This window comes from Zingiber officinale, chromosome 3B (assembly GCF_018446385.1).
Source record: "Zingiber officinale cultivar Zhangliang chromosome 3B, Zo_v1.1, whole genome shotgun sequence".
Taxonomy (NCBI): Eukaryota; Viridiplantae; Streptophyta; class Magnoliopsida; order Zingiberales; family Zingiberaceae; genus Zingiber; species Zingiber officinale.
In genome coordinates, this window is record NC_055991.1 from 8,420,053 (window position 1) to 8,429,905 (window position 9,853).

A 9,853-nucleotide genomic window follows, 5' to 3' on the forward strand; every position below is an offset into this window, starting at 1 on the left:
TATATAATTTCTCATTTCTCCTTCATAATTCATACACAATTAATTTTTTATAAATTTAATTCATACACCATTAATTTTTTATAAAATTTAAATTTATAAATTAATAACATTAAACAATATTAATAATTAAAAAATACATAAATATTACAGTGCATCAAATAAAAAGACATAAATTATAATAATAATCCTAATAATAAACATAAACTCATCTACACCAAGCCATGTCTCTGTTTAATTTTTTCCACCATTTTCTCATGTAAATAAAGTTATCCTAGTGTCATCTCACTGGTATCCTTTATAAGAATTTCATAATCCTTATGAAAGATCTCGGCTTTTCGCAAAGCCATTTTTTGGATTTGATATTCTTTAATATCTTGTCATTCTTTGTCGATGCTATGTTCCATTGTGTCGCCCTCTCTGACTTTAGATTTGCCTTTTCTCTTCGCTGCCTTTTGCCCTATAGGACGAATGCGGACTTCAGAGTCATCTAAACCAACACTTGTATCTGGATTTGATGTTGAAGTGTTTCCCCCTGATTCGGATGTCCTTGCTTTCTTGTTAGAGTAATGAGCAACTGATTATGGAGTATATTTCTCATATTCTTTGAGAACCCTCCACACATGCATATACTTAAAATCCTTGCCTTTGTTGTTGGCTTTCCACATATTCAATGCATTCTCCAACACATTCTCGTCACTCCAGCCGCTTTGCCGATGAGTATAAAAATTATTATAAGTTGTAGAAAATTCATTTACCATTTGTGCAAACATATAATAATGTGATTTCAGCCGCTGATAACTTCTCGTCATAGATCCAGTGGGCCGATGTTTGTTATAGTAATCAGTTATACGTTTCCAAAAAGCTTGATCCTTCTGGTCATTACCAATGATTGCATCAGTGCTTATAGTTGCCCATGACTTCGCAAGGACCACATCTTCATCGAGAGACCAAAATCTTCGTTTCGATTCATTTTCCTCCAGCTCAACTTCACGCTCCTCTTGTGATGAGTGTGGTGGCAACTGAGTTGCAGGAATAGATGATGATGTTAGAGATTCTTTGTCGCTGATAGATGGATCAATAGTTGTCCTTCTTGATTCATTCGAATGTATGACAGGTGGTTGAGTAGAAGAAAATATGTAAGGATAAGACATCCCAAGTTGGCTACCCATTGCTGACCAATCTTGGGATGGATACATACCAAATGGAGCTGGGGCGGCGTTACTTGGATTCCACGGCTGTAAAAAATTTTGAGAACTTTGGAAATTTGGAAAATTTGGAGAATATTGTGGAACATATGAAATATTTTGAACATTTGGAGGATATTGTGGGTGAGAGAAAATATGAGGATATTTGGAGGAGTGCGAGTATTTTGAGAAGATGAATTTCTTTCCGTATTTGAAGAATTCAAAAGATTCGTAAAGGAAATATTGAGATTTTCATCCATCTCGAATATAAACAGGAATGAAAGGGAGAAATAAGTTGAGAGCAAAGATTGTAATGGAATGAATGAAATTGATCCCATATTTATAGATTTTTTTTATAGATTAAATAATAAAATTAAAATGTCGAACAACGGCTAAAAATTAACCGTTGTTCAACGGCATACAATCGATAACCGTTGCATGCGGCTATAAATTAAAATATTATGCTTTTTTTAAATTATTAAAAAATTAAAATATATATAAAAAAAAAAAGCAACGAAGAAGCGGCTCTGTAAAGACAGAGCCACTTTTTCGTTCGAGGGAGAAACCTCCCTCCCACTATGGGAGAGAGGTTTCTCCCTCTGCCACGTCCGCAGTGGGAGCTTCGGAGCTCCCACTGTGGGTGCTCTAATGGATGCCATGAATCCGTTCATTACAGATCGAGTTATATACCTTCACAGTAGTAATACCACTCGCCTCCTCCGTGATCTTCCCATGTCTTCATCTCCTCTATAGGTCGACTAGTACATCGCGCCGATAAGGGGATCTGATCCAGTACTCCTTGACGGCTGGAGGCGACAGGAGAGTAGGCCTGTGCGCCGAGAAGACGGTGGCGTCGGTGACGCCGGAGAGGCCGGGGAGGTTGCGTCCGCTTGCGGCCGGTAGGCGGTGAAGTGCAACCATGCAGTAGGCTCGCCTTGCCGCTCACGAGATCATCGGCCTTGATCCTTCCATGCATTTGGTCGCCCTACTGCGTGCAGCTCACGGTGTTCGAGCTGAGCTCCGCCCACATCTGCCATGCGCGCTTGGTTCGGCCGCCCTCCTCCACGTCCCCGCACTCAATAACCGCGGCAGCAGTCGCGAATATGCCGTCTGCCACTTTTGTCTTTTCGGAGGCTTCCCTTTCGACGCCGGCGAATAATGTTTCTCTCTCCCGTTTTCGTATGCAGCTAGTAGTCGTCCCTCGTCCACTCCACGGAGTAAACATGCCAAAACAGTGGCATAAAGTTATAGAGAGAGAGAGAGAGGGTCACTGTGTCGGCGCGGCCGCAGTGCGAGGAGTGATGAGTGGTGCCGGCGACGAGTCTCCCATCTCGTACTTTATGCGGCCGCGCGTACAATGGATGCCCGATACCGTCTTTGGACAAACAACAATTAATTATAGGGACGCACTGCTCTGCTTCGTTCCAGGCTTGCCTCTGCGGTTCTGCGCTACCCTTCTTTTTCAACATTTTTTAAAACACCTTTTAATTATCGGGGCGTAAGAATCGGGGACATTTTAAGATGAAATATAGGGAGATATTTTAGATAAAATTTTATAAATGAGATGTTATGTTTTTGTCTATTTTTATCATCATCACAAATCACAATCGAAAACAAATATTATTCTGTCGTTATTATAATAATTTTAATCTCTAAATTATTTAGTCAAATTTGATATTAGTTAAAATTATTTAAATATTAATTAAAATTACTTGAACTTAATTAATATTTTTACTAAGGCTATTATAATTGTGAAGTAATTTTGATTAAAACTATTATAATATAAAAAATTGACCAAAATTGTTTAGAGTTAAATTTAGCATGACATATAATTTATTAAGTGGAAATTATTAATAATTAAACAAATTTAAATTAAGCATTCAACGACATTTAAAGGAATCAAATTTATAACATTTAAGTTATAAAATAAAAATTAGATAAACTTGAACGAGTAGAGTAGCAATTAATTTAAATATATTTATGTTTAAAAATTTATTACTCTAAATATGATAAATATAATAGATTTGAGTGCATATCATTCTAAAACTCTCTAATTCACTTAATATATTTTGACTGAAACTAAAATGAAATCAGATTATATTTGTTCATCTAATTATTCTGATTTAGGAGCAATAATTTTAATTATGAATTAAAAATTTTAATTGATTATCATAATATACCAATTGATTTCAGAATATGTATTCATGGTGGTAAAAAATGAATATGCTAGCCTCAGCGCCCTCGTCAATCCGTCCCAGAGTCAACACGGAGGAGATATTAATGTATTCATTGTGGCAAAAGGGAGATAAATCACGGGCAGCTACTAGTCTTTGGAATAGTGACTAGCACATAAGGGAGATATTTACCTCAGCTTTGCCGAGATTCGAATCCCGGATCTCATTGTGGCAACATCTCATGCACTAACTAGTACTAGACTCATCCGAGAGAACGATATTAATGTATTCTTGGTGGCAAAAGGCAAATACGCTTGCCTCCAGCACCCCCGCCAACCCGTCCCAAGGCCAACACGAAGGAGGTAAATCACGGACGGCTACTAGTTTTTGGAATAGTGACTAGCACATAAGGGAGGTATTTACCTCGACTTTGTTGAGATTTGAACCCCAGACCTTATGGTGATAACACCTCATGCGCTAGCTACTAGGTCCATCCGAGGGGATCGATATTAATGTATTTATGGTAACAAAAGACGAATACACTCGCCCAATGTATCCGTTAATCCGTCTAGTGACCAACACGGGATATCAATGTATTCATCATGTGGCAAAGGTGATTCGCTCGCCCCCAGTGTCTCCGTCAACCCGTCCTTAGGTTAACACGGATGACTACAAACCATTAATATAAATGATCAAAATATGAAAGAGATTATGCTCGATCGTGCCAAATTTCGACCCTAAAATATCAGATGACATAACCCCATGAACAATATCTGAATCAGTTGATTAGGTAGTTGAGTAGATAGGTCGGAACGAATGTGGGGGTGTAAAAGTAAAATTGAATATGTGATTTAATAATTTTAAAAAAAATTTTAGGTATTTGATGACTTTGACTACGTGAACTCAAAATTTGTCAAAAATCTAAGCAAGCGTATTTTTGTAAATACAAATTGACAGGGGCTCTTTGAAAAAACATCGATTTTATCGGTGCGGGAGGGAGTGGCATTTTAGTGAAATGCGAATAAAAGCGGGGACACGAATAGGAATTCGTTTGTAGACATTAATTAATAATTAGTGGGAGCGGAGAGCTGACGTGGCACGATGGGGTAAACAGCGGCGACGGGATAAAAGAAACCCCTGAGGAAGAGGAGACGCCGCGGCCGAACCCCATCCGCCACTCCCTCCCTCCCTCCTCCTCCTCCTCCTCCCCCACTCGCGCGTCCCTCCTCGGACGCCCCCTCCCTCTTTTCTCTTCTTTATTGCCCTTTTGTACTTATTCGGGTGGCGGATTCCATCTAGATCGGCACCCTCGTCGTCACGGTGGCGTCCGGAGAGGCCGGATCACGCGGTGGCGGCGCCATGAGCGCGGCGGAGGACACCGTGCCGCGGTCGCCGCTGGAGAAGCCGCTCGCCGAGCTCACCGAGGAGGACATCGCGCAGCTCACACGAGAGGATTGCCGCCGCTACCTCAAGGCCAAAGGTCCGTTTGCTTTAGCCTTTCTCTTGGACCGGATGCTTTGGATGCTTTTTCTTTAGGGTTGGTGGTGTGGGGTAATGGCTTTGGGCGCTGATTGTGGGCGCGGTTAGGGATGCGGCGGCCGTCGTGGAACAAATCGCAGGCGATCCAGCAGGTTATCTCGCTCAAGGCGCTTCTCGAGGGGCGCCCGGGCTGCAATGATTGTCCCGCCGGGGGCGAAATCCTCCGAAAGTATGCCCCTCCTCGTACCCCACCGCTCCTGGCGCCGTCTCCCCAGGTGGAACTGCGTTTTCTCTTCTTTTGGGTAGACTCGAGAGGTAGGAGAGTCTTGTGATCCTTCGCTATTACAGGATTCTCTCTCTCCTAGGGAAGTGGGAAGATTGCTGTCGCCGCCGAGCCCGTACCGGAGAAGAGACCCGATCCCGACGCCGCAACAATCTGCCGGATCGCCGACTTCTCGGACGTCTACTGCCGTAGTAGACCACGCGGATACGGCCTTTCCAGAGAATAGATTCCTCTCTGCCAGGTTCGTCATTCCTCTCCGATAACCTTTACCTTGCGCTACGTTGCGCCGTGCAGCGGTCCCCAACGGGTCCTTTCGTCGCCCTAAAAGCTACCTTGTCCCATCCGACGGCTATGATCGTTCGTCTTGTACGAACCCACCTCCTAGTGGAGTAAAGGAGCTCGTCGGTGCGCGTACGTTCCACAGTGGACCAGCGCTCGATCCGTGGACTAAGAATCCATCGTTCGGAGAGGGTAGCATTCCAACTGGGCGAGACTGAACGGCCTGATCCGATACTCTCATTAACGCCTGACGCACTGGTTTCTACTGCTCCGTTGTCAGGACGACGGCGGAGCTGCCGGCCGCGGGGCAGATGACTATATTCTACGACGGGTTGGTCAATGTCTACGATGGCGTGGCCTGCGATCAGGTCAGTCGAAATTTGTCCTCCGGCCCCTTTCTGTCACCTATAACAAACGTTCCTTATATGCTGACACAGCGGCGTCCCTCGGCCTCGCAGGCGAAGGCCGTATTAGACCTGGCAGGCAGCACGCCCAGCTTCGACGGCTTCCCCTCGCCGGGTGTGGCTCCCCGGCTCCCTGGGCGCCTCTTCTCGGCGGCGACTGGTATGGCGGTAACCAGCTTCTCCCGAGATTTTTTGGTTAATCCCATGTAAATCGATCTTAATCGGACGGCTGCGATCGTGCGCAGGCAGGGCGGGCCACCACGCGGCGGACGGCGCGGTGGACGCGAGAGCACCGCGGGAAACAGAGCCTGGTAAGAGAGCGGAGCAGTTTTAGCGGGTAAATTTGCGACTTTTATCGTTTTCTGGTTCCCGTCATCGCTGATTGCAAGAGAAATTTTGGGCCCCTTCGGTCGTACCATTTATGGGAGATGCTGCCTTATGCTGGGTCCTCCCACTGCCGTAGTGGTTGGTTGTCTCCCGTCCAAAATTTAACGTCACTGTGGCGTATTAATTCGTTTATTGCAAAGATGGGTAAGCAAATAATAATAATAATAATAATAATATTATTATTATTATTATTGATTATGATGAGGATAAGGGTGGGATTTTTTTATTTTCTTCTATTTATGTGAAATCAGATTTCATTGAATTTTGGTATCTATAATCTCTTTTTCTCACAATCCGAAATATATTCTTTTGGGCAAGTTCTCCTTTAAATTCGTGATCCTAATTCCGCAATGCATTTAAGGGTGTCAATTCATGGTATATGGCATTATTGTGTCATAAGTAAATTGTGCTGTTTGGCTTAATATAAAACTATATAAAATAACATGAAATAATTTACATAGTTATACAGGGAAAAAGTTCTTTAATAATTTGCTTTCATAAATGAGTCAATTTATGTTACATATTAATGTGTGTGGATAAGTTGTCTTTGATGCTAATGGTCTTGTTATTTGGTTGAAAATAATAATTTTTTTAAGGACTAACTAAATCATCAGTAATGTTAATGAAGATTCTTTTGTTGTACTTGTGCTTATGATTAAAAAATATCCAGAGTTTAAAATGTTATGGTGTTTATCAAAGTAATATAATTTACTTCCTATTTTAACATATGTGGTTTCAGTTGAATATATGTTTGATCACTGGTCACCTAATAAATGCCTTCTACAAACTTTTTCAACTGCCATGTTCCCTTGCCCATCTGTTGATCACAATGCTCATCTTCCTTACCTTAACAAGAAGGTTAGCGATATTCCATCTTATCAGATTAAGAAATGCTTGGTTGCGTAAGTTCAGCATTTACTCATTACTTGTTTAACAATGCTCAACAGTTGCAAGTATTTATTAAACAGTCACTTGTCTAACCTGAACTAGAAAACAATCATTTTTATATGGGGGCTCCATCAGCACAGCTTTAATTCAACCCCTAAAGTTTGAGCTATACATCTGTCTCTGCTTGTCTTTGTTAAAGAAATTACTCGTGCTCTGTGAAGCTGGTATGTAAAACTCTTGTTCATCTGTCTCTTTCTGGTGTGTTAAAAAAATTCATTTTCATCCTCTATTAGCCTGTTAATTTTATTTACAAACTTCTATTCTTCTTCAATCGGAAAATTTTCCCGTGAATGCTTGATAAGATGGTGAAAATTTGAAATTTGCTTATCCATATTCTTCAAAAATGCACTGGGTTAGTGAAGGTGAAAGGAGACAGCGTCTAGGATGCTGCTTGTGTTATACTAGAAGTCTAGTCTTTTCACATAGTGCAGAAAAATGTGATCCTGATTGCATGGGCAGATCATGGTTGTTGAGTGTTCATTGTGAATTTTAATGATAATTTTTTTTTCTTTTTAATAGCTTCATGTTGCCAACATGGTTGTTACAACAGATTGTGTTCCATTTATTTTATTACAACAGATGGTGGAACCCGCAGAAATGCCTCATTGAAGAGATACTTGGAGAAAAGAAAAGATAGGTATGAACTTCTTCCACTAGAGAGACAATTATGCTTGGCCATAACACAATTTTCTCGGCCTAAGGAACAGTTCCCTCAAATCTCTTCTTTTTTGAAGGTTTAAGGGCAAGAAAGTTATAGAAGGTCCATCTTACTCATGTACAGAAAAAATGTTACTCAGTGAGAACTTCAGATGCCCAAATCCAATTGATTCTTCAGACTTGAATATGACAAACCTCCCGTCAACGGTACAACATCAACCACCTCAATCTCCAGCTAGCTGTGCAGAAAACCAAGTTCGGAAAGACAAATTTCTCATAGATCTCAATGCTGACGGTGAGTAAGAATTTGCATAGTTATGTTTGTAAATTCATATGGAAAAACACGGGTTGCCATTGGATTCAGAAACAATTCTTCATATTGCCTCTTGCATGACATTCAACTCTCTATTGAAGAATCCTCAAACTAAGAGTTTTGTTGGGCATTGTGCATGCCATGTGATTATGTCATCTTAATTTTCTTTGTTATGGATTATCTTTTATGCTGAAATGGATCGAGAGACAAGAATTCACTTCCAATGATTGCCCCTTTTATGAGATGTCGGTGATAGATACCTTACAGTACTATTTTCCGGAAATGACGAAAATTCACACACCAATTATATGGTTTGTTCATATCAGTAAATTTTAATGACACAATATTTCCAGTTGATTTGGATTGATTATCTTATCTTGTTTGTATATAGTGACTTCATGCTATACTCGCGACATTTAGATTATCTATCCTCTTGTTATCTGTAGTCATTGGGAAGAATTTGATGTCAAATTTCAAGCTCTTTGCTGGCTATTCTATATATACATATTGTCTATTGAGTTATGCTGTATAAAAATACATGATATTTCTTTTTTTAATGCCAAAAAAATGAGCAGTATCAGGGCTGAGCTTAGTAAGAAAGAAAAAAAGGACATGTCATGACAATGCTAAGTCCTTGTCCTTTTTTGTCGATAAGTTCTCGTCCTCAGTTGATAGAACATTCTTTGAAGGTTAACTGGAGAGGAGCCATTTGATATACCTGTTTTTTTTCCTTTTCTGTAACATACTACCTGTGGATCTATACTATCTTTCCAATGATTTTCTTTGTGTTTTCCTACTGCAAATCTGATAGCGATCATCACAATTTGCATCAGGTGATGAGGATTGCTGAACCTGTCTAGCATTTTGTTCAGCAACCAAGACAGCATTTGGACACCTGTAATTTTGCTATTCCGATAAGTGGAGAGGAAAACTACAAACTCAAGTTGCAGAGGTTCTCATTCGACATTTTTGTGGAACTAGTATATGCTATAATCTATCGTCCTTTATTCCTGCTTTGGATTTCACTTATCCAAAGGTCTTCGATTGATGTATCTGTGGGGTCATGATTATTTCCTATGCCGATACCAGAAACAAAGTCGTCCATTGAAGCTGAGTGAAATAGAACAAGATGATGGATGCTGCTAACCCAAGACTCGACTGTATTGTTTAGTTATCTTCCTGCCTGTGCATGGCGGCAGCATGCTCCCATTTGGAGTTACCGACCATCGCGATGACCAGATTGACATGACTGGCCTTCTGTCTTGTGTGGTAAAATTTAGGTGGCGTGTTATTTCTTTGTATGAGAGGTTCACGGAAGTAGTTGCTTTAGCATATCAATAGAATGAGTTGCATGACATTATTTGAGCTCATATTTCTTTGTATGACGGGTGCAAAATAGAATCTTTTACCTCTCAGATTAATCGGGCGAAGGTGGGCATCTGGATTATGAAAAAAAGACAGTTTAAATCCAAATTGAAGAGCAGTGCTGGACCATGCTGTATATCTTGGCTGTTACGTGCTGCTTCGTCCAGAAGTTTCATAACTTGGATCCATTCTGAAACTACAAAAACAAAAAACAGTGAGCATTGTTATTATGCAGCCAAGCACTTCAAAGGTTGTTCCAGATGAAATCAATTGATTGCGAAAGTCCATAAAACAAGGTCCAAGTCCATAAAACAAGGTCCATAAAGCAAGGATAGAAGAGGAGAGCAGAAACAACTACTGCATTGAGTTTAGTGACTTGG

At 40.8% G+C, this 9,853-nt stretch overlaps 1 protein-coding gene across 6 annotated transcripts; it reads left to right on the forward strand.

The window, feature by feature from the left end:
* The first annotated feature begins 4,499 nt into the window (after positions 1-4,499).
* Positions 4,500-9,478, forward strand: LOC122055801 (protein TIFY 4B-like). 6 transcript variants are annotated; one of them, XR_006132928.1, is made up of 10 exons: positions 4,500-4,838; positions 4,946-5,112; positions 5,186-5,361; positions 5,680-5,767; positions 5,837-5,963; positions 6,049-6,114; positions 7,718-7,775; positions 7,873-8,090; positions 8,942-9,060; positions 9,198-9,478. XR_006132928.1 is itself a non-coding variant. In XM_042617429.1 (9 exons), the coding sequence occupies exons 1-9, from the start codon at positions 4,718-4,720 to the stop codon at positions 8,956-8,958; spliced, it is 1,038 nt and encodes a 345-aa protein (XP_042473363.1). In that variant the 5' UTR covers positions 4,500-4,717; the 3' UTR covers positions 8,959-9,478. The 6 variants fall into 6 exon arrangements, 3 of the variants coding, with proteins under 3 accessions (XP_042473363.1, XP_042473364.1, XP_042473365.1); XR_006132930.1 differs by having other exon boundaries at positions 5,837-5,971; positions 6,049-6,140; positions 7,873-9,060; XR_006132929.1 differs by having other exon boundaries at positions 5,837-5,971; positions 6,049-6,140; positions 8,942-9,478.
* Positions 9,479-9,853: the final 375 nt, after the last annotated feature.